This window comes from Chrysochloris asiatica, unplaced genomic scaffold, assembly GCF_000296735.1.
Source record: "Chrysochloris asiatica unplaced genomic scaffold, ChrAsi1.0 scaffold00310, whole genome shotgun sequence".
Taxonomy (NCBI): domain Eukaryota; kingdom Metazoa; phylum Chordata; class Mammalia; order Afrosoricida; family Chrysochloridae; genus Chrysochloris; species Chrysochloris asiatica.
The window spans coordinates 1,262,801-1,287,877 of record NW_006408828.1 but is presented as its reverse complement, the minus strand read 5'-3'; the positions used below and the strand labels follow the sequence as shown (position 1 = coordinate 1,287,877).

At 45.8% G+C, this 25,077-nt stretch overlaps 1 protein-coding gene across 2 annotated transcripts; it reads left to right on the top strand.

Annotated features, from left to right (window-relative positions):
- The first annotated feature begins 96 nt into the window (after positions 1-96).
- Positions 97-20,142, top strand: CPSF7 (cleavage and polyadenylation specific factor 7, 59kDa). Of its 2 annotated transcripts, XM_006874995.1 has the most exons (10): positions 97-152; positions 640-745; positions 7,264-7,482; positions 8,287-8,390; positions 8,748-8,893; positions 11,724-12,138; positions 13,054-13,172; positions 15,111-15,279; positions 16,168-16,335; positions 19,982-20,142. In XM_006874995.1, the coding sequence occupies exons 2-9, from the start codon at positions 692-694 to the stop codon at positions 16,328-16,330; spliced, it is 1,389 nt and encodes a 462-aa protein (XP_006875057.1). In that variant the 5' UTR covers positions 97-152; positions 640-691; the 3' UTR covers positions 16,331-16,335; positions 19,982-20,142. The 2 variants fall into 2 exon arrangements, with proteins under 2 accessions (XP_006875057.1, XP_006875058.1); XM_006874996.1 differs by lacking the exons at positions 97-152; positions 19,982-20,142 and having other exon boundaries at positions 662-745; positions 8,748-8,920; positions 16,168-16,330.
- Positions 20,143-25,077: the final 4,935 nt, after the last annotated feature.

The window sequence follows — 25,077 nt, the reverse complement described above, 5'->3', positions numbered from 1 at the left end:
AGCCCGAGCCGGAAGACGCGTTCCTGCGTGTGGCGGAAGTGGGGGTGCGTGTGACGCCAGCGCAGGGAGTGAGGGCGGGACCTAGGGCGAGAGCGGTTCGCGCGCTTCGGGCCTAGTCCGGACTCGCCGCCGCTGCCGCCGCCATATTCCCGGTAACGGGCGCGCGCGGCCGAGGCCCTGCTGGGCCGGAAGAAGGGCGGGGGCCGACGCCGAGGCGGGGCGGGGGTTGGTTGAAGCCGGGGCGGCCTGAGCCGGCGGGTGGAAAAAAGCGCGGGCCCTGCGGGAGGAGGCCGCGGGGCCGGGCGGGCTCTGTGGGAGGGAGTGGTGTGGGCCTCGCCGGAGGGCGAGGATAGGCCCGGTGGGCAGCCGGGGCGCCTCCGGGGGGCGCTCCTGGGCCCGCAGGGGCTCCGGCCGGGCGCTTCTTCGCGGCGCTGTTCAAAGGCCTCGGAAGAGCCGAGGCCCGGACGTGCCCGTCGTGTCACCGGTGGCTGCGGCGCGGGGCGGCCCCCGGGTGATGGGCAGCTGGCCCCGTGAGCCCCGGCGGCGCGAGGCCGGGGGCGGGGCAGGGGGCGCTCTTGCTCGCCTCCCTGTCCAGGACCCTCGCGCCCCCTAACTTTGCTCCTCTCCCCAATACCGCAGTGGCAGCTGTCCTCCGTCCATCCTCCGGGCCTGCGAGCCTCTATCTGAAGCCATGTCCGAAGGAGTAGACTTGATTGATATTTACGCGGATGAGGAGTTCAACCAGGTGAGGGGGCGGCCAGGACGTGGGGTCGTCCTCAGCCATCCCAGGCTTCAGTCCTAGCAAACTCGTAGCTCTGAGCGTTTCTCTAGCCAGGCTTGGGGAGCAGTAACTCAAAAGGAAATCTCCAGCCGATCCCTGCAAACCTCTCCAAAAAGTTTGATTGTTGAAGCAGGACTAAACCAAAGTGCGAGGTATCCGCAGGTAATCCGTTAAAGAGATTGCAAAATCAGAAAGATGTCTTTTATACAGCTGAGTGGGTACAACTCATTACACGCTGGCCTGCAATACAGGTACCAAGTTTTATAATAATTTATGGCCAGATAATTAAATGCATGCTAATCTTTTTCCAGGGAACTGGAAGGTAGCTCTGTAGGCTTTCTTGATAATTGCGCTTCAATAGGTGGCTCCAGGTCCTTGAAACATCTTTGATTTACATGTTTTTCAGAAAGATTTTTATCCTTTGAAGTTATCTAAAGTAAATTATGAAAGATCAGTGGAGGAAGGGAACCTCTTTCATTCATTCCAAAGGGGAGGATTAAGGCCTCTTCCTTTCGATTTGCAGCTAGATGGTTGTGTGCCACCCAGTTGATTCCAACTCATTGGTGAACCTGTATAAGGGTTCTGAGGCTGTAAATGTTTATGGGAACAGAAAGCCTCATCTTTCTCTTTCAGAGGAGCTGGTAGATTCGAACTGCTGACTTTTTGCTTAGCAGCTCAACTCATAACCCACTCTGCTACCAGGGCACCTTGCATTTTTCTTTATATAGTTGTAAGTTTTCTCCTTTGCAGAGATTTTCAAGATTACTACTGACCAGTCTGCTTTATGGTAATTAAAACCCCTAGGCTTATTTTAAAGGGTTTGATTTAAGAGCAAATAAAAATTGGGCTTAATTGAATGGTGAATCAACCTGTTGAACTTGCTCCCTCAGGAAACCAAAGTTGGGTATGAATCTTCTCAAAGGCTAACCACCCTTCAAACTCCGAGTTCGTGTCAGCTGTAGTATTCCTGAGGATACTGCTCCTTTGTAATTTTTCTCAAAACATTTTTTGTGTCTGTGTAGTTGGAAAAAGATGTATTCTGCATTCCCCTTAGTTGTTGTTGTTAAGTGCTGTCAAGTTGGTTCCGACCTATAGCAACCCTGTTTAGGGTTTCCGAGGAGCAGCTGGTGAGCTTGAGCTTCTGATCTTGCAGTTCAAACGGCTTTGCAGTCTGGTGCATTAGCCCGCAGCACCACACCAGGACTCCATGTTGATTGTTAAATGTCGTCAAGTCTCTTCTGACTCATAGTGACCCTGTACAGGGTTTCTAAGTGGCAGCTGGTAGGCTTGAACTGCCAACTTTGTGGTTAGCAGTTGATGTTTATCTCACAATGTCCACACTCCTCCATAGAGTGTTGCAAAGGCACAGTATATAGCTGATATTTTAACATTTTTATCTTGATTCCATTGTAAAATGTTTTACTTCTTTCTATAAGTAGTTTGACTCCAGTCTTGAAAAGCCCACAGGCATTTTGGTGTAATCAGTTTTATTGATGAACCATATTATTTCAAGGGGGGGAAAGGTGTTGGACACACCAGCTAAAAAGCAGGTGTAGTCTCACTCACATACTCTTAAGATGGTCTGTTGTTGCTCTCTTAAACGTTTTTATGTTGAAGAACTTTATATAAAGATTTTCTTTGCTTTGAAACAGTAATCTTATATTCAGTTTTAAAGTTCTGAGGTCAAGTCTCAAGAATGTTTCAGAGTCTGTTTAAAACTTGCTAATGTACTGCCTGGATTGATTTCAGCCCCATTCTACCTAAGCTGGTTCTTTCGTTGACATCTTCCAGTGGGTACAGCTAAAAACCTGGAAAGAGGGTAAAAGAAGGGACTATAGAGGCAGGTGCCCTTGTTGGGCCTTGACTTTGATGTGAGGCAGTGGAAGCAGTTGACACATTGACATCTGTTTACTGAGCATAAGCTTACATTAAGATTTTTTAACATGGAGATTTTAAAGTGCACGCAAAAATTGAGAATAGTGTAATGACTTTTTTTGAGAATGGTGTAATGACTTTTTTTGTAATCATTATACAGCTTAACCCATTAAACTTTATTATAAAATATATGTAACCATTTACCATTTCAATTTTTTGACACAGGTAATTCAGTGATTCTAATTTCCATCGTGTTGTATATCCATCACCATTATCCACTAGTTTTTCATAATGCCTTTCCCTTGTCTCCTCAGATAACCTGTGGAGTCCTCTGCATATGGCTGGCTGCTAATTGTCTTAAATATGTTGGGGTTGGGGGAAATGGCAAACTTCTCATGTCAAAAAAGTCAATTACTGTGAACAAAAGAGAAAAATTGTGCATATTAATTCTAACTCATTGCTTTCTTGAGTTTTCCATATTCCTTTGAATCAGACTTCATTTTGCAACTTATGGTTGCTTGGGGTTTTTTGTTTGTTTGTTTATTCAGCAAAGCTCCATTATATTTTAATTAGCTTTCTGACTCTGTGCTTGTGCCTTCACAACGATTTTCTACTTTCCTTTTTCTGCTTCTCAGTAAGGAAAGCACGCTTGATCCTGTCACGGACACATTGAACACACGTAGAGCCACCATACGCCCTGCTGACATGTCTCTTTGTCTGGTACAACCTCATGAGAACTTAAATCTCTCAGCACGGACCCCTTGAAGTCCTGGGCACACACTGCATGCAGATTTGGGTTCTTCACCAACCTTCTTGGCATGTTGTTGTTGTTAAGTGCCGTTGAGTCGGTTCCGACCCATAGCGACCCTGTACAGGGTTTCCGAGGGTGTAAATCTTTACGGGAGTAGAAAGCCTCATCTTTCTCCCGCGGAGCAGCTGGTAGTTTCGAACCGCTGACCTTAAGGTTCGCAGCACGATTCGTAACCACTACGCTACCAGAGCTCCTTCTTGGCATAGAGATAAACAATTCTATTACCAGGGGTTCGGGACAGCCTAGTTTTGTTAGAGGCTGTATTGTAGGAGAGCCTACGGCAGTATGTCAAACACTGGACCATTTTGAATGCCTCTACACAGTCCCTGGAAGAGAAAGAACGGTTGCTTGGTTTTTAATGAAATAACCAGACGAGAGCTGCTTTAGTTAGGTCCTCTATTAGAAAGTGTTTGTACTTGTGCCTTGTTAATGCAGCTGCTTCACTTTGCGAAATTGCCCCACATTCTGTGAGAATGACAGTTCATAGTCCATATAACCTGTGGGCCATATGCAGCCGTCACCACTCTGCCACACTACAAGTTACTGGTCTCCACAATTTCTTCTCTGGACTCTAGTTGTAAAGAACGTTTTAAGGTTCAAGGTTAGTGATAGTGTATGGAGTTCAGTAGATGTTTCTTCGTGATAGGCAAGATTTGATGCTGGGCAAGTTAAAGAAAATGTAGATTGTGATTGCTTTATATCTTGTGGATGGTGAGCGGTGGGTGCTTTTTCCTCATAGAAGAGTTCACTGCGGGGCAAAACTAGTCTTAAGTATTATCTGAAACTTGCTAAAGAAATTATAAAAGTTCTTTCTGGCTAGAATCATTAGCAGCAGATTTAGACTGAAGGCAGTCAGTACAGATTAAATTTGAGAATGTTGTAAGCATAGTACTGATCCACCCCAAGCTTGCCCAGGCACAAGAACTCCCCTTCTTGCTCCCAAGGGACAGTGAGCAGTCCTCATTGGGTCCCAGTGGTGTTGACTCACTGGTCTCGTTCCACAAGTACGGCAGAACCTCCCTTGCAGAACTGCTTTGTCCCTGCTTCAGTGGGAGTCCACGGGTCCCAGCTGCTTGCTTGGACTGAAGACAACCACTCTGGAATGGTAGCTCAGAGTTGCCATTCTGCCGAGCATTCCTTGTGCCAAGAAAGGTCGCTATAGTACGCCCATTTCCTTACAACAAATAGTTTTTGAGCTGCCTCGTTGGCAATACTGTACCAGGACTGGTGAGGTGAAAGGGGAGAACTAAGGACCCCTGTTGTCCCAGGTTCCAGTCTGTTGGGGGAGGACGCTGCAAAGTGACTGTGCAAAGGAACAAGTGAAATGATGAGAAAGGAAAGTGTGAGGGGGAGATCAAAAGCTCTGATTGAGCCTACATGATCATTATAAAAAACGTAATAGGGTTAAAGAATTTCCTATATGCTAATAAGATACCAAGAAGCAGGAGTTGGGTGGTTGTGTGCCGTCGAGTCAGTTCCGACCCATAGCGACCCTGTATAGGGTTTCCGAGGAGTAGCTGGTGAGCTTGAACTGCTGACTTTGCAGTCCAGCACATTAACCCGTAGCAGTACACCAGAACCCCAGCAGTGGGGTGGTAAATAGGAATATTGGACATAGCAATGAAGAAGACTTCATTTAAATTCCAAATCATGCAAGTTCCCTTTTGTTTAATAAGCAGCCAGAAGCTTTGTGAGATCATCATCCAGCTGTTGTTCTTAAGTGCCATTGAGTCAGTTCCCACGCATAGCTACCCCAAATAGGATTTCTGAGGAGTGGCTGATAAGTTTGAACTGCCCGCCTCATGGTTCAGACCAATTTTACGGTACAGTGCCTATCCTACGGCACTACTCCAGGACTCCTCACTGTCCTGTAGCTACACACAGTTCTTCCAGGTGGATTCATTCAGTATTCAGTCTTTTCTATTTAGTCTTCCTTGAATGGAACCTTCAACATCATTGGATGAGAAATATTATATTTTAGTTTACCTAATTAAATTTGTTTTAACCTAATCCATCCCTGAAAAATCAATGGCTCAGACCCTTATCTGCTTTTCACTTAACAGTTGAACTTTCCAGAAAATGAATTTTTTAGTAGCTTTAAATCCAAATGCAATTTTGGATTTATGCCACACGAAGAGTTCCCACCGCTTCATTGGACTGAATCTTGGGCCCCGAGAAATCATTTGAATCTGGAGTTGTGTATTCATTGAATCCTTTTATGTTTCTTACAATGGTGTTACGTATGCCAGACTCCTCCAGGATTGATTCTTATCATTTTTTCTAAAACCATTGACACCCTGTATGACAGAGTAGGCCTTCTCCATAAGGTTTTCAAGGCTACCAACTTTATCAAAGCAGACTGCCATGTAGTTGGCCCTCAGAGAGGCAGCTGGGTTGGAACCCCTGGCCTTTTTGGTCAGCCCAGTGCTTAATACATTGTGCCATCAGTGTTTCTTCACTTTTTCTAAGGGGCTCTGAAATCATAGATTTCTTGAGCTTACAGTAAGGGGGTCTCTGAGTTGTCTGACTCAGTGTGCTAGCTCACCACCCAATTACAAATGGTAATTTTTGCATTACAGCTTTCAGCCTCACATCTCTGAATTAGACACTGTGTAAGAAGAATCTTGACTTGGTTGTACTTACTGTCCAAGATGGTGTGTTTTTTTAAGCTCCCTTTCAAAATCTTTGATTACAACAAGACGGAGGGGGAAAAAACATGACATGAAGTAGTGCTCAGTAATTTCAAATGTTATGCATAGACTCTGAAATCCACAACAAAGATGCCTTGTAAAAACAGAATCACAAATCATCACAACTAGATAGATCATGTATCCATATGTGAACCAGTCATGTGATTTTGGTCTTGTGGTCCATGGTAGAGAAAGGACTGAAAAGTCACTTCATCCGTTGTTATAATCCTTCGAGAGCACTACTTCACTCTTTGTGATTGGGCAGACCCGTGCTTTAGCACTGTCTGAATGCTTTGGAAAAATACTTGTCAAGCCTTAAAAATATCTCTCTGAGCTAATGATACTGCAAAATCTAATTCACTAAGCTCCCTTTATAGTAAGTGTTTTGGTTTTAATATAAATATATCACAGCCAAAAGTTATGTTGTGCACATCTTTTCTTCATGCACGTTTATGTTGTGAATGCGTACGGTGACACAGCTTGGGCTGTGGGTGTTTGTCTTGTTTTCTGACTCAACGTTTTAGAGAACTTTGCTTCTTTGAGTGTATCATTGAACATCTCTGTGTTGCTCCAAGATGCCTCTTACGTAAGTATCATGGTGAAATTGTATTGGGTTTGAAAGTCACTGGAGAAATAGAATTTAGAAGTGGAAATATCCCCAGTTACTCCCTTTTTTTGTGTCTTAATGTTTCCTTGATGATTATTAGAAAGATGGGACTATACTGTGAGCTTCTATTGAATTTGAAAATGGCCTAAGGTGTTGAAAAGAAATTTTCCTTCATGTATCTTAGCTGTGGTCTTTAGGAGCTGACCTCATGGACAGCAGTGGCCTTGTACCTTACGTATTCTTGGCTTGCTTGATTCTTATAGTGGCTAAAGCCAAAAACATCACAGACTGCTAACCATCTAGGGCGTAATACCTACGTCAGTAGAAAGAAATGATATGTTTAAAGGGAAGTTTTTGTTAACCTGGTTTCCTAGGAGACCCGGATAAGGATACATGTTGTACAAAGTATTTCTTTCAGTAGTGTGGCTTCTACGTACACTAGAGTGAAGTAGAGTGAAGAAATGAAAGGTCAGTGAAATGCCACCTCCTCATGTCTTAGGACCCAGAGTTCAACAATACAGATCAGATTGACCTGTATGATGATGTGCTGACAGCCACCTCCCAGCCCTCAGACGACAGAAGCAGCAGCGCTGAGCCGCCGCCTCCTGTTCGCCAGGAGCCATCTCCCAAGCCCAACAACAAGACTCCCGCAATCCTGTACACGTACAGTGGTCTGCGTAATCGGCGAGCTGCTGTCTATGTGGGCAGCTTCTCCTGGGTGAGCAGGGCAGCCAAAAGGCAGCTGGGTGGCTTGGAGGGAGTGTGCCGGGAGGTGATGGTGTTTTCAGAAAGCACATTGTTGCACTGTTTGTGCTCTGATGGGGTTGGATTTCTTTTTCCTGGGATCAGGTTGGATTGATCTCTGAAAGAGAACTATCATGAGGACCTACTGGTGCCGAAGAAAGCAATGATTAAGTGGGTAGTTGCTTTTCCTGCCATATTGTTACTGCCCCTGACCCTGGGGCTTTATGTCTAGCAGGGTCATCTGTGGGATGAGATTTCAGAGTCTTGGTGGTCATTAGATGGTCCAGTGATAATGGTGGATGACGGGGACTAAAGATCTTGCTAACTCTAGTGCACTCTGGGTAGGTGTGACTGTTCTGCCAAAGTTATTACGTCACATGGTTGGGGGCTGGTTTCCAAATGAAGACATGTATATACTGAGGGGAAAGTGTCTGGCCCATGTGATCAGTCATTTCAAGCTGCTTAACAACATTAACCAGTGTTGGAACTGACGGCCGGCCAGCCCCCTACATAGCAGTCAAAATTAAGTGTAAATCTTCATCATTGCTAAAGATGGGGATTGGGGAAGGGGGTGGGTGGGTTTAGAATTCTTTATTAAGTGAGGACAATAAGAAAAGCCTGTGTTAATTGAAATGTTATTAGGCTTCGTCTGGGTTTTCTGTGGGAGGCCACGTTGTGACTAGAACTTAGGTTTGAGGGAAGGGTTTGGGATATTCTGGGTGGGGACAGGGTGTGTAGCTCTTCACATTTCTTCCTTTTCCTTATTTGCCGGCCCCAGTGGACCACAGACCAGCAGCTGATCCAGGTTATTCGCTCTGTAGGAGTCTACGATGTGGTGGAGTTAAAATTTGCCGAGAATCGAGCAAATGGCCAGTCCAAAGGGTGAGGTCTCAATTTGAGGAACACCTTTTAAGTTTGTAACGTTGGAGTAATAGCTTTGCACAGTATCTGAACCTAGATTTTATCCTCTCCACTCTGGCCCAGTTTACTGCCTGGGTTTTGGCAAACCATCTTAGAAGGGGAATGTAACTGCAATGTTGTGGAACAGCCATCCATTGGGGGCCAAAGGAGCTGTTGTTTTTCTTAATTTAAATAAACAGGAAGATTACAAGATGATGCCCTTTTGGTGTAGTTTTGTGTGTGTGTTTAGTAGTTGTAGTAGCAAAATAACCTTTGCTTTATCAGTTTTCACTGAAAGTGGAAGAGAATTTGTTTTATCCTTCTCATTTTTTTCTCAAGGTATGCTGAGGTGGTGGTAGCCTCTGAAAACTCCGTCCACAAATTGTTGGAACTCCTGCCTGGAAAAGTTCTTAATGGTGAAAAAGTGGATGTGAGGCCGGCCACCCGACAAAACCTGTCCCAGTTTGAAGCTCAGGCTCGGAAACGTGAGTGCGTCCGAGTCCCAAGAGGGGGTACGTGGAGACCATCTGTATGAAAGGGGGGAGGTTTGTGGGTGTGTTTTCTGTGGTGTTGGGTAGCAGCATGTGTAGAAGAGAAAGCGTAGCACTGGAGCCAGGCGGGGTCCACTTGTAATTCAACTGTACCACTAACCTTGGACAGGTCACTACTGACTGGAGTCGGGTTCCCCATCAAAATGGCATACATGCTGTCCAAAGTCCCTGACAACTCTGAATTCTGTTTCTGTGTAAACTTAGTGTGTAGTGAATGACTTCACTACAGCCTATGCTAGATTGTCATTTAAAGGTATTTCATAGAGAAAGCAGATACCTCCTATCAAGAGATGGTGGTGATTGTTAAGTGCCATCTAGTCGATTCCGACCCATAGCAACCCTGTATAGGTTTCCAAGGAGCAGCTGGTGAGCTTGAACCGCCAACCTTACAGTTCAAACACGTTTGCAGTCTGGTGCATTATTAACCCACAGCACCACACCAGGACTCCTATCAAGAGGTAGCCACCCTAAGAGGTCATTCATGTAAAGATGGCTGTAGACTTGTCATAAGTGTACATTGGAAGTGTGGCCTGCAAGGAATCCACCATAAAAACAGAGACTAAGAATCTAATCCAGTCCCTCCAGCATTGTCCAGGGGAAAGTGTGTCCTTCCAGCTACTGAATATTTTGGTCTGCTTGGCAAGTCTATCCCCCACTTAGTAAAGGAAGTTGCTTCCTGCTACTTCACTTGATGGTAACATCCCTAATGATCCTCTTTACTCCCTTAATTCTGACTCTTGACTCACCAAGCAACCTTCTCTGATACTAATTTGGTTTCCCAAATAGACTCTCCTACTGGAAAGAGAATGTGCTGAGCAGCTGACACAAGTTTTCAGGTCTGATTGGTCATTACAGTTCTCACTGTAAATTAATACAGTGGCATTCTGGGTTATGAGTCAGTGTCTCATGAGTTTGGTTAGCATGAATCCATCTCCTAGGATCCAATCACCCCAGATGAAGTGATTAAGCTCTAGAGCTAGGATTGTCTTGAGCTCACCAGGTGTATGCTTCCCACAAGGCCCTGCCTGCAGCAGCCAACCCACCACCTTTACCTTTCCAGCAGGGAGATGGCAGAGCATCCTCACCTACATTCTGTCAGTGCTCATACTAATTAATGTCCTCTGTTAATTGGAGGTAGCATCCAGGTGGCTCTAGGGCCAGTGTTCTCTTGCAGAGCAAGTCTGTCCTAGTGGGATTGGGCCTCAACGGATGTGATGTGAGCTCCAGGCACACACTTTTCCCTTGGCAACTTGAATTGTCCAGTCCCTCCCATTTCAGAATCTTTTATTATTCCACCTGGCAAAGGTGTATACTTGTGCGGTGAGTTGAGGGTAGCATTCCTACCTCCGCTCTCTTTCCTTAGCATGAATGATGGTGGTGACCTAGTTATTTTTATACTCTGTCACATTGATGGACTTGGGCTCTGTTCATTTGCTAAGTGTAGCTGATCGCCTTTCTACTTAAAAATAGTCACTACTTACGGGATTTACAGCCATAGATAGGAACCAACCCTGCAGGAGTGAGAATGGTAGTGGGTAAGGTGGTTAACTTTTAGTCACGTTGGCCAGTCTCTTTTCCTTCTGGGAATGAAGAAAAGAGTGGGGGGCCCACACAGTGCAGTAGGGAACCCAAGGGGAGTGTCAGGGCCATTCCTTCCACCTTATGATTTCATCAGGAGTTGGGATTGATACAGAGTTTTAATTTAAGAAACACTTTCTCTTTCGCTTCACTCTTAACTACTGATGCGTCTTTTTACCTCCGGGACTGTGTGATCATGTTCATTGGCTGTATTTCACAGTAACCAGGTTAGAGTAATCCTACTGCTGTCCAGTCAGTTCCAACTCATAGCGAGGGTTCCCAAGATTGTAAATCTTTAGGGAACAGTCTCATCTTCCTCCCACGGAGCACTTAGTGGGTTTGAACTATAAACCTCACAGTTTCCAGTCCAGTGCTTACCCCACAGCACCACCAGGGGACTCCTAGGCTTAGACTAGACTTTGAAACTGTAGAGGGAATATGTTTAATCAGGTGACTTGACAGTATCAGAAGCCATGCTTCCCACTAGATCCAAGCGTGGTAAGCCCCTTGTTGTTCATGCCATGATTGTGTTCCCAGTTGACTCCTTTGTGGGGTGTGGGTCTGGCCGCTGAAGGGTGGTGGGAGCTCCCTGTGTTAGAGGTGGTTTCTGGCTGGGAGTCTTGTTGTTAGCTGCATGCCATTTGCGCCTTCTGTGGGCAGAACTTTTCTTGGCTTCGCTCCCAGTTGCTCTTTACCTCTAGATTATCCTCCAGCCTTCTACTCTTTATGTGTGTCTTCCCTACTTCAGTGACCACTTCTCTGTGTAGGCAGGAAGTGTCATCTGTCCTGTGCCCCCTCAGCCCCAGCCCCAAATTCCCTGACCCAGGTATGCAGCAGGACAGATAGGCCCTGAGCCCTGATGGGGGCTGCATGCGATTTCACATCCTTGTGAATCCAGCTGAGCAACAGCGTTTCTCAGGGACTATTAGGATCTCTGTCTTTAAACATAAAAAAAATATCAGAGGGCTAGATTACTGAGTTCTGGATGACATAGGCCATCTAGGGGGCTATTTTTTCCAGTTCTGTATTAGAGCTGAGACCAAAGACAGGGCAGTTTTAGGTGATTTTACCACCTTTCTCAACTGCCCTAGTCCCCTTTCTTGTGGTATCAGATGACTCGTTCAAAGATGAGCTGATCCCATGTCTAGCATCTGGGCAGTAACATTCATTCTGTTTTGCTTCATAGGAATACCTCCACGGGCCCACTCCCGAGATTCTAGTGATTCTGCTGATGGACGGGCCACCCCCTCTGAGAATCTTGTAACCTCATCTGCCCGTGTGGATAAGCCCCCCAGTGTGCTGCCCTACTTCAATCGTCCTCCTTCAGCCCTCCCCCTGATGGGTCTGCCGCCACCCCCAATTCCACCCCCGCCACCTCTCTCCTCAAGTTTTGGGGTCCCTCCTCCTCCTCCTGGCATCCACTACCAACATCTCATGCCCCCCCCTCCACGATTACCTCCTCATCTGGCTGTACCTCCCCCTGGGGCCATCCCACCTGCCCTTCACCTCAATCCAGCCTTCTTTCCCCCACCAAATGCCTCTGTGGGGCCTCCACCAGATCCTTACATGAAGGCCTCAGCACCCTATAACCACCATGGCAGGTAAGGGCGCTCTCTCTCCATTGGTGCTAGGTGTTCTCCCTGAGGAAGTGAGCACTTAGTTACGGGTTTTCCCTCACAGGCTATGTTGTCATAGTGTTGAGGCCTGGGGGGGATAGTTTTCCATCTCTGGTTAATGTTTTTATTTGGTAGTTTCCTTGTAACTTATCCACTTGACCCTCTTAGTGACGTGGTGGAATGGAGTGCCTTAAGTAGCTGTTGTTGTTGTTGTTGTTAAGTGCCTTCGAGTCGGTCCCGACCCATAGCGACCCTATACAGGGTTTCCGAGGGTGTAAATCCTTACGGGAGTAGAAAGCCTCATCTTTCTCCCGCGGAGCGGCTGGTAGTTTCGAACCACTGACCTTAAGGTTCGCAGCCCGATTCGTATTGTCTAGCACTGTGGGCTCTTGCTAGGACTACAAAAGCAAACGAGAGAATCGTGTCAAGGAAGAAACGTTGAACACAGAAAGCAGAGGTGCAATTGAAAACATTAACAGTGGAGCCCCAGTAAATAAAGAGTTACAAACCTTTCCACACCACACCCATCGCCATCAAGTCAGTTCCAGCTCATGGTGACCTGTTCCCTAAGGTTTTCTTGGCTGTAATTTGTACAGAAGTCGTTTGCCAGGCCTGCCTTCAGTGGAACCATTGGGCTGGAACCAGCAACCATTAGATTAATGTTGTTGTTAAGTGCTGTCGAGTTGATTCTGACCCATAGCGAGCAGCTGGTGAGCTTGAACCACCGACCTTGCAGTTCAGACGGCTTTGCAGTCTGGCGCATTAACCCACAGTGCCACACCAAGACTCCCATTAGATTAATAGCTAATTGCAAATCAGTTGCTCCACCCAGGGACCTTAACAGTATCTTAAGGATAAGAAGGGGCGCAGGCACCAAGGATTGGGATTCTCTCTCTGCAGCCGAGATTCGGGTCCTCCGCCCTCCACTGTGAGTGAAGCTGAATTTGAGGAGATCATGAAGCGAAACAGAGCAATTTCCAGCAGTGCCATTTCCAAAGCTGTATCTGGAGCCAGTGCAGGTAAGTTATACTTTACCTGTGCTGCCTTCCCCTTGCCTTTGTGGTTTCCAGTGTCAACAGGATAAAGTTGGAACGCCGTGAAGAGTCTCCGGAGTGATACATTTTGCAGAGCAATATGTAACCCAGTTTTCTTGACTTCTGGAAAGTCTTGGTGTTATTTATTTAATCTGCATCTAGACCTGTCCTGTTGAAACCAATTTGGTGTTTAAAATATGAATGAGAAAATGCTGGTTGATTGACATGTTTGGTATAGAATGAGTTCTGTGCTCATGTAAATCTTCATCTCAGTGTAATGTCTACATAGTGGTCCAGGTCCATCATTTTTAGGAATGATGGTTCATCTAGATCTTGGTCTTATGTGGAGTCTGGACTATACTTGGGAGTCTAGGCAGAGCTGATAGACTCAGTGTAGTGTATTCTAAACAGGACGAGTCCTTTCGGAATTATAAGGTGGAAGCACTTACAGCTAACTTTTGCCCTGTTCTCAGTATTAAGGACAGAACCAGAAGCCTTAGGCACAAAACTCTGAGAGCCTTAGGCACAAAATCTTAGGTCCCCAAGAAAAAAAGTAAGAAGTTTCAGAGTTCTGGTTCAGGTGTCATGTATGTCATATTCCATTCCTCACTTCCTGTGCATTTCCACCTCTCTCATGAATGTAAATGTAGCAGACATTCAGCTCTCCTAAGAAATAAGCTAACCCTAAATGTTACCAGTTTCTATAATTTCATATCTTTGACTGCAAACCTTGAAATCGCAGAAAACCTTCATTGACATCTGAATATTTTTAGGTTTAAAAAAGTATATACCTGCTCATTGTAACTACTCTTCCCTACCACTGAGAGAATTAGTTAGGGATTTGCTATCTCCCTTTTTGTTACTGAAACTACAGTTCCTGAGTATCTCCAGCAAAGGGATAGAAAATTCCCTGTACTTGCGGGCTGACCAACTGGTCTTTCTGGACCCCCACGTGATCATGGAGCACAGAGGGCATTTTCACCGGCCTCCTGTCCAGAGTCCAGAGTCAGGCTTTCTTTCATGGCCTTCTGTGTTTAATGCTCTTGTCCGTGGTTGGGAAAGCCTCGTACAAGTACCCATTCCTTGGTCCTTATCCTTCAGCCTGGTGTTAGGAAATGAAGGAGTTAATTTTTCAGGGCAACATAATTTTAATTTTTTAGTTACATATACAGGAAACCTTCAAAAAGTTTGTAGATAAATTCCATTTTCCTTTAATTCCATTATTGCCACACTTTTTGAACCCCTTCATATACTATGTGTACATACATCTAATGTGTTATGTAAACATCTATTGTGGTTTTGTATGCACATACATATATATCAGATTAGAGGTGAAACATTTGTAAGAAAGTGTGTATTCTAAAATAATTTAGACAGAAATATGTAATGTTAAAAAAATGAAAATCCGCTGTAGTCTTTATCTGTTTTGCTCACTGTTCTTCCATGTCTCTATCTAATAATACCTGATATTAATGGAGCCCTTATTGTGTGCTTGGCACCAGTGTGAATTGCTTTCCATGGATTATTTTGTTTACATACAGATCCACCTCATGCATCTTAGTAACTATATAAATACTCTATAGAACCAGTGTTCATAATTTTTTACTTAAACAGCCAGATCTATTGAAGGAGCAAACAGTCTTCAACAGAGATACTTGTAAATAGAAAGATTTTAGTAGAATTGTTACTAAAAAGTATACATGTTGTTTGAATAGATGCCAGATTACATTTGGGCAACAATGTTTCAGTTTGTAAGTCTTCTAACAGGATCTAAAAACATCTTTCTGATTTCCAGACCACCTACATAGTTTCAGCCTTTTTACTTTTGTTGTGTCTGTTTTACCTTGGGCATGTGGTCAGCGCCTGTGTACCTTTAGCTGCCTGCCTCTGCTCACCCTTGGCCTTTTCCTCCCCACTTGTCAGGGGATTACAGTGACGCCATCGAGACACTGCTCACAGCCATCGCAGTGATCAAACAGTCCCGGGTCGCCAATGATGAGCGCTGCCGTGTCCTCATCTCCTCTCTCAAGGACTGTCTTCATGGCATCGAAGCCAAGTCCTACAGTGTGGGTGCCAGTGGGAGCTCTTCCAGGTAAGCTCCAGGTGGCCTGCCCACCCCGTCAGCACTCTTCAGGGGTTGGTTGGTAAGGGAGAGAAGAGGCATGGAACACTTGGCTGAAAGAGTGGGCCCAGCCCTCCTGCATTTGAGAACTGAAACACTTGCATTAATCAGTGTTATCCTGTCTGTACTCTGTGGTGGAGGAAGCTGTGAGCTCATTTAGGAGAAAGAGAGACTGCTTTGACTAGTTCCCGGGTCCTGGGTGGTGCTGCAGGTTAATGCGTTGTACTGCAAGGTTAGCAGTTCAAATTCACCAACTGTTCAAATTCAACCAGCTCGGAAATCCTATACTACATGGTCACTGTGAGTCGGAACCGACTCAAGAACACTTAGCGACATGATTGTTAAAGAATAGTGGGCTTTGAAGTCCACACAGGCTTGGATTTTAATCCCAACTTGGCCACTGACTGACTGTGCATGGCCTTGAGGAAGTGACCCAGGTTTTTAAAAGGGACATAGTAGTCTTCATTATTTAAACCTGTTCTAAAGCTCTTTGCTCTGCATCTGACACATCATAGTAAGATCTCACCAGATTTCGCTGTTAGTTGTTGTTGGTGTTAAGTGCCATGGAGTCAGTTCCGACCCATAGCAACCCTCTACAGGGTTTCCGAAAGCCTCATCTTTCTTCCGCGGAGCAGCTGGTAGTTTTGAACTGCTGACCTTGCAGTTCGCAGCCCGATTCGTAACCACTGTCCCGCTAAAAGACTAGTGTCAAAGAGCTAGTATTTTCCAGACAAACGGGCATGCGCTAGAGTGAGAGAATCATAGTGTAGATGAATATTGGAAGACACCAAAACACATAGCTCTCTTGGAAAGAATGTGGTAGGCCCTTTAAGTGAGACTGAAGGCTCTTTCTAATAGGAAAAGACATCGGTCCCGGGAGAGGTCACCGAGCCGGTCCCGGGAGAGCAGCAGGAGGCACCGGGACCTGCTTCATAATGAAGATCGGCATGATGACTATTTCCAAGAAAGGAACCGGGAGCACGAGAGACACCGGGATAGAGAACGGGACCGGCATCACTGAGGAAGGTGGGCCATCCCATTCCTGGCTCAGAGTTGCAAGAAAATGGATAGTGAATGTGTTTTCCTCTCTTTTTAAAGCAAATAAAGGGGATTGGGAGGCTTTGGGGTCAGTTCGGGGGTACAGACTTCCTGCTTGCTGCCCCTGTTGCACGGATTTGAGATTCAACTACCTCTGCTTGTTCATGGCTGCTTACAGCTGGTCTCTGAGCAACAGCAGCAGGGATGGCCTAGTGGCTCAGGGCATGGAGTCTGGGGTTGGAGAGCAGAGTTCTGATCACAGCTCCTTCACTTTCCAACATGCTCACCTGGAAATGAGGCACTCTGTAAAAGCAGCTATCTCATAGAACTGCTGAGTGCTCTTGAGATCATCCAGATCCAGCACACGGCACACTTAGGGGGCCTGGCACCTAACGCTCGCCGCCAAGTGTGCGCCATTGTCAATATTAGTACTCCATCTGAGCCCACCAAACTATCAAGGCAAAAGAGAAATTGGGAAATTTGACCAGGACAAGAAAAGGACGACTTTTGCCTCCTGATTTTGAATGTGCAACATAAATGATTGTAAGTAATGTCTATTTAGACTTCGAAAATTGGAAAACTCTAGTCAGGAGAGGAGAAAGTGATGTGAAAATTATCTGCAACAGCTCTAGAGACCAAGTGGAGGATGATTAACTTCAAGTGAAGAAAGTTTTTTGTTGTTGATACAAGAAACCTACTGGCCAACAAATGGTAGAAACCCATAACTTTTTGTTTTTTTGGAAGCAAAACAAAAGCAGGTGTTTACTCAGGGACCCCAGCTGTGTTGTTAGGGCTTGTTCGCTATCTTGTGGCTCTGCTTTTCTCTGTTGTTGTTCATATCAGGCAGGCTACATGTGGAAAACCTCCAGTAGTTCCTGCTTATATCCCAACAGCCTTGCTTCTCAACTGAAAGCTCATAGCAAAGAGTGCAGAGCTGTTGTTGGCTCTGTTTCAGTGGAGCACTCAGGTCAGGCGCTGAGATTGGTCTGTGTGACTCAAAAAAGTAGCTGCATAACCCGGGCGACTGCCACACAGACTTGTAAGTCTTTGGGAATCCCACTCTCGTGTTTCACATCAAGTGCATTTGATCAGCCTGGGGGAGAGCAAGGAGGGTGAGGAGACACTAGTTCTCTTGGCATGCAGGGAGGGCAGATGGATGGATGGCTGAAGAAGTGAAACAGCGTTCCCCCACCTCCTGAGAAGTCTGTATTCAAGACCTACAGCTGCACTACCACAGCTGGAAGGTTATGCAGTATCTTTTACTTAGTGACAGGCTGCTAATGAGAAAATGTACCTGTTGTACTGTTTGGCATTATCTGCCCCAAACATCAGTAGACTTACAGGTAGAAATTGTTTCTGACTTCTTCTGGGAGACAAGTAGGAAGATGAAAAGTTAACTTACCTATTTTGCTTGCTTCCTTTTTGTTCTTAACCCTCTCGTTTCTTCTGCAAAAATTCTATAGAGTGTTGGCCATCCTTGCTCTGTAGGATAACTCACTCAGAATCAACAGGTTGAGTAGGTTTGGGGCGGTGCCTCCGTCTCCAGGCTGAGCGGGAGCAGGTGCATCCTTGGCCCAGTGCCATCCCTCTCCTCCAGCAGCAGCACTTCACGTGTCTTGTTGGAACTAACAGGAATGCTGATATCCTTGCCAGTCTCGCCCCACCACCCCAGTCCTGTACCTACAGTGTGTGTTAACTGGGATAACGGAACCAAAGAGAGGTGTTTATTAGTCCATGTAGACTATGAATTATAGTCTCTGGGACTGTGTTACTAATTGGAACGTAGAACTACATGCCACAGTATTGTTGGCTCTGTTTTCTTGGCCTTCTTAACCGAGAAACTCGGAGTGAGATCCACTTATTCCTGTTTGGAGACTGAATATCCCAACGCAGCACTGTAGGTGTGATGCTGCATCGTCTGTTTCCACCTGTAAAATAGGACCATTGCTTCAATTATGGGAGCTCTGGAAAGCCTGTTGCACAGTAACTCCCAGAAAAGTTTGCTGACTGGTGTGGGGCTCTGAACAAGATGAGGAGGCAGGGTATCTATCCACTTGCCCACTGTTCCTGATCACCCTACAAATGTTGGTTATTTTGTCTTTGTCCTGGAAAAGAACATTGTACCCAGCAAATCTTTCACATTGTCAGTCTCATCTTTTCGTTCCTTCTTCAGTTACAAGACTAAAAGGGTTTCACATTGGGGAGATGGCTCATGGTCCTCTTTCACTCAGAGAATTTAGTTTTGCAAGCTTTCTGTTAGAAAATAATGGTATTTCTAATGTGTGGACAGGTGATCCCTAAGAACGAAAGGTGTATCTTGTTGTCTTCCTTTTGTCATGTTAGAGACCACCTCTGGCACCTGAAGTCTGATGACAAGCCGCAGCCTCTCTAACGTAATCACAGAGTTTCATTCACCACGTGGCCCACCAGTCTTGCCGCCATTACTTTTCTTTGTGAACCTGTCCTCCGTGTGTCATTTGTAGGGACAGTCCACAAAGTGTCGCTCTTCATGGACGGGTCTCTGCGTTTGAGGATAGTCACCAGCTATGTCAGTTTTGTCTTCAGGTTTCAGGACGTTTTCCCATAGCCAGGAGTCATTCTCACCCCATGCCTATACTTCTGACTCATTGAAACTGAGCCTTTCAAGACTCGATCCTGTCCAAGATTCAGAAGCCATAATGGTATGAAACAGAAGACACTGAGGCCTTCGTTTAGAAATGGGACAGATACCTGCCTTTTAGGTGTCAGGAAGAGCCAGCCAGCCTGAGGCCACAACAGTTTCTGGGCATCTCCATCTTGTTTTTTGTTTTTCTGTTTTGGATAAGTTCCTCCAGTGTGTGCCATTTATGAGGCTATTTTATAGAGAAACATACGTACAAACGCTGTTTGTGTCAGCTATTGCCAGCTTGGACATTAGTAGAAATTCTGAGCCCAACTTAAATCCCCACTTCTCCTTTTGACTATTAATTCTATTTAATTTAGGTTCACTTGTCAGACTGACTAGGCTACCACTGGCAGATTGATTGCAACCTTGGGAAGGCTGAGTGGACTAGGGACCTAAATTTGGTGAAGATATGACAAGTAGTTTCGCCTAGTCCTGTACCGTTGGGTGTGTACACACGCACTCATTCACAGGGCGCTGCTTGGAATCTGCATTAACCTGGCATTTTCTGTGTGAGTGAGTGAGCTGGGGCCTCCTGGATGGGGGGTTGTTATCGGATGGTTATGTCTACACTTGTTTTGCCACCGTTATACCCACCATTTCCAGATTTCTTTTCTCAAAGTAAGCAAAGCCACTCGAAACAGATCTGCTAGCTATACTTAGCCTCATCTTGTTTCCTTGTAGCAGCTTTTCTTGAAATGTAACCATTTCCATACTTTACTTTTCTAGCCAAAATCTTCTGGTCAGTCAGATTGCCTTGGGAGACTATTTCCTGGTCGATGTCTTCCGCCTAATTTTCAAGTCATTGCTTCTCTGTTTCCTGCAGGGAAACACCTGTTGCCTTTTCAGAGCGTCCCAGGCCATCAGTCCTGCTGCAACCTGAGAAAATGCCAAGCACTTTCGCATAAGCTGCTGTGGGTCACAAAATGACTTCTGACTTGTCTTTCCTCTCTTCTGATGTTCTCATTGCAGGAGTCTGGTCAGAAGCAAATGGTTTTAATGGACTTGCATCTCCTCACCTTGATCAGGACTAAAGGACGGAGGCCGCTCCACCCCTTCCCCTCTTCCAAGCCCCTAACTCCCTCCAGACACCCAGGGAATGCCCTCTGCCCCACAGGACTGAAGACTGCTTGGCAGCACCCCAACCCCACACCTCCTTTTTGCCAGGGGAGAGCACTTAAACACTTGGTGTGGTCTGGGGAGCTGGGGGATGGCAGCCAGGAGGAAAACCACACGTCTCTAGAGAGAACGGTGCTCTGTCCAAGGCAGTGTGGCATTTTTGATTCTCCCGAACAATTCATGGTGAGGCTGATGGGAGATCTTCCCAGAGAAAATGGATCCTCCAGGTGGGGTTTAGGAGAGTGACTGGGTGTGCCAACAGCTGCCTAGGGCCTGCCCTCAGCACTAGATTTGAGGGGCCACGAGGGTCCAAACTTCTTGCTAACATACCACGTCTTTGTTTAACATTTTACCTTCCCAGCCCTTGGAAGGACCATGAGAACAGAAATCCTTAGGAAAAGCTGTTTCTGTTCTTGCTTTTCCCTCACACATGTGGACGGGTCCTTTCCCTGAACTCCCAGAGGTTACACTCTTCCCCTCCCTGCTGCCCAGCCTCCTCCAAAACAGAGAAGGCTGTGTGGTTGTGCTCTGCTGCTGACTCTTGGGATGCCTCCAGCAGTAACCAGCTCACTAGTGGTCCCTTTCCTTGGGGCGTTTCCATTTCACACTTGGAGCCCCACCCCGGAAAGGCTGCTTCCTTGTTTTAGAGGAAGATGCTGCTGTTGGGATATGGGAACATTTAGGACCTCAGCATTGAAGAGCCCCATGATGTGATGCACCAGGCGTGGGGAGGGAGGCGAGTGGGCAGGATATGGCCTACCTCCATAGGCTTTTCTGTTTCAGGCTCCAGGTAAGCATGGGCTTGCATCCTGTAAGCGCAGACCTTTACTTACTGTGGGATAGCCTGGCACTGGGAGCAAGGCAGGTCAGGACCGTGGTGACTGTCCACCTTTAACGTCATAGCTGCATGTGCTCTGCCTGGAGGTACTTGTTGTCACAGCAGGGCAGGGCAGAAATGTGGTGTTTGTCCACCTGGGGGCACTTGCTGTCACCGATGGGGAGCCAGGAAGAAGTGGAATCTGACTTGCATGAACTCAGCCTCAGAGTTCTAAGGACCACCATTTTAGGGGCCATTTTCTCCCTGGGCAAATGGAAGTGCTTTTCCTTCCTATCCACACTGTGATGTGGTTGGCACTGAAGGAGGTCCTGTAGTCCTCCCACCTGCCTCCTCAAGATGAGATGTGATACGCAGGGTCACTGCGACCCTTGGGACTGGGGCAGAGAGACTGAATTTGAGCCTTTCTCTGTTCCCATCACATCCCTGATAGCCCTTCATCAGGCACAGGTAGATGGGGAACCCAGCTTGAGAGACATATCCCCTTGGGACAGAAGCTGCAGGTGAAAGCATTTTTTCTTGGTCCTCAACCCCAACCTCCACTTTGGAACACGGCGCGTGCCGTGCCTCAACAGCAGTCGGTGTTTTACAATGTAGAGAAAACCAAGTAAGGTGACAGTTTAAAGGAAAAAAAGATCTAGAATGCCAGAAAAGCCGTTTACCTGGAGAATTTTGCTCCCCATTTTTGTTTTGTTTTTTTATTCATGACACAATTACGTTTAGTTTTATTTCGTGATAGCAAAAGGAAGGTTAAAAAAAAGCCCCAACCCTCAAAAAGGCCAAGGCCCCGTCCCCTGTTGTCGGTGATTTGTCTTTCTGATAGGTTGAAAATTGTGTAATAAACTTGATGACGCTGTCAATCTTTTATACTGCATTGTATTTTTTTCCCCTTTTGTAACAATATTTTAAAATAAATGGGGTGTGAGCTGTTTTATGGATTCTGCATTGAATAGATTTGTTGAGGTGAGTTGGGTTTGGGTTTATGGAGAAGGGCTGGTAACAGGCCGTGTTAACGGTATTGAAACGGACTTCACTGACATAACGTGGGCAGCGGCTGCCCCTGCCTGTGGTAAGCCCTCCAGGACATCTCCAATGCAAACCTTTGTGTTTTTCCTTAGGCATCTGAACAACCTGGCTGAAAAAACACCTTTAACCTTCAAGATTCCTGTTACTTACTGTTAGAGCAAAGTTCCTGCCATGTACAGTTCAGTTCCAGTGCCATCAAGTTCAGACAGAAAATCCTGATAGGAGTTAGATCTAAATGCTAATGCCTATGTTCCACCATCAGCATACAACTAGTCAAGCAACACAATCTCGGGGTCTGTTTTCATCTGTCCAGTGAAGATACTCCTCATGGGATGTTTTAAGGATCAGAGAGAACAAATACCAAGATGTTTTGTAAACTGAGTGGCTATCTAAATATAGACAAGTGTGGGCAAGAAAGCTTAGTACAAGTGTTTTCTGGGCTGATCTTTATGGTATTCCAGGCAAGCTGGCTTTTTAGAGGAAGCTAAATGAGGGGTAGGCAATAAAAGATGAGCCAGGGACCAGATAGTGTAGGGTTATAAGGAGAAAGCAGTATAAAGTCACAACTTCTAGAAGAGGGTCCCTGAGGATGTAACATTTAAAGGGGAGAAGGAAAGTTGGAGTGCATCTCAGAACTGGTGTTGAAGTCAGGGGCCATGGTTGTTGCATCTCAGTTATAGTACACGTTAAGTGCCTATTCCTGGGTCAGGTCAGGCCTTGGGATATACTTATGAACCCAATGGTCTTTATGTGAGCTCAAATGTGAGGAATGCTAGTTTAGACAGAAAAGCATATGCATTCTTTGATTTGACCTAGGCAGTTCCTTGGTGTAGAAAGTGAATGAACGTTCAGTTACTTGTAGGTTCCAGTCCCGGTTCACTATGATTTCTAAGCTTGAATACTCTATTGAATGTTGGTCTGTTTCTGCCTCAGGGTCATGGTGTAGATTAAATCCACTCTGCCTGACACTGGGTGGGTACATCTGACCTTGTTCTGATACAAGTTGAAGACCTCTTTTTAAAAAATATTGTGGACTCAGTGAACCTGAATAGGTTTTCCAAGGACTGGATGGTGAGTCTGAACCACCACCCTTGTGGTTAAGCCAATGCTTATCCTACAGTGCCACACTAACACTCCTTAGTTTTATTACTGCCTGCTCTATGCAGTGTTTTAAACAGTAAATCAGTACTGGACATCTGAAAATAACCTTAGCAAATTGTTGTCAGGTGCCATCGAGTCGGAACCGACACATAGCGACCCTATGCACAGCAGAACAAAACAATGTCCAATCCTGGGCCAACCTCACTACTGCCGCCACACTTGCCGCCATCAATGATGCCACCTGGCTGATCCATCTCGTTGGGGGTCTTCCTCTTGTTTCTCTGACCCTCCACCTTACCCAGCATGACATCCTTCTCCAGCGACTGTTCTCTCCGGACAATGTGTCCAAAGTATGAGAGACAAAGCCTAGCCATCTTAGCCTCCAAGGAGCACTCTGGTTGCACTTCTTCCAAAACAGATCTATTGGTTCTTTTGGTAGTCCATGGCACTTTCAGTATTCTCCTCCAACACCACAACTCAAAGGCATCAATTCTACGATCTTCCTTATTTACTGTCCAGCTTTCGCATCCATATGAGGTTATTGAAAATACCATGGCTTAAGTCAGGCGCGCCTTAGTCCTCAAGCTGACATCTCTGCTTTTCAACACTAAAAAGTTCCTGTGCAGCAGATTTGCCCAGTGCAATACATCGTCTGATCTCTTGACTGCTGCTTCTGCGAGTGTTGATAGTTGATCCAAGAAGAATGAAGTCCTTGACAACTTCAATCTCTTCTCCATTGAAAATTACATGGTGCAATATTGCCTGCAGTTCCTGTTACTAACGACAAGATGGACAAACATTAAAGCAGGTGGTAGTGACTCAAATACATTGTAAATCAGGGACTACCTGTATGCTATTACAGATCACTGTCATGGTTGTATGGAATGAGTTGTTACCCTCGCCCTAAAAAGTGTGTTTAATTCCAGTCCCCTGTGGCTGTGACCATTTGGGAATGGTATTCTTTTGTTCTGTGCATGAGGCCATATCAGAGTAGGGAGGGCCCTAAAGCTCATGACTTGGGAGTTGTAAAAGAGCAGAATAGATAGGTACACATGACTCGGAAAGGAAAGCTGTCAGTGGAGACAGATCTGCAGGCCCACATAGGGCAAGGATTGCTGCAGTTAGCTGGTGTGATGCAGTGAGTTAAAACACCATAAGGTCAGTCTGAACCACAAACTCACCAGCCGCTCCTTGGAAACCCGCGGAGGGTGGCAATTCCACGGCTAAAGCTGGACAATGAATAAGGAAGAGTGGAGAAGAATAGATCCATTTGAATTAATGGTGTTGGTGAAGAACACTGAATACCATGGGCTGCAAGAACAAGCAGATCGTTTGGAAGAAACACAGCTGAATTGCTCCTTAAAAGCAATGATGCCAAGATTTTGGCTCTCATACTTTGGACATGTCAGGAAGAACTAGTCACTGGAGAAGGGTATCATGCTTGGTAAATGGGGGTGGGGGGGAGGGGGGAGTCGGTGAAAAGAAGCAAACCCCTCAGTCAGATTAATTGCTCAGACAGAGAGGTTGTAAGTATGGTGCAGGACCGGATAGTGTTTGGTTCTGTTGTACATCCGATCTCTGTGAGTTGGAACCAATGTGTCACCACCTAACAACCACAACACTCTTGGGTATAACTAACTGCATTCCTACGATGATTCCAGCAAGCATCAGAAAGAACGGACATTTATAGAGCCACCCACAGAAAACACTAAGCTTCCACATAACTACGAACCAAATGAGAAGATTCCTATTCCTAATAATATTTTAAACTATTCATCAAGTAGTACCTGTTTGGAAATGGAATTTCATTGATCCAGACATGTTTTTTTTTAGCTCCAGCTGTGAGTAACCAGTTGTGAGATACTAACATTTAAGATTTTTATTGACCACCTTTAAACTTCCAGCACCAGATAAATGAATGGGTCTCTAAATGAACTAAAGATGGCATGGAGAATGGGTTCCTCTTCAGTCAGCTGCCAGGGCTGGA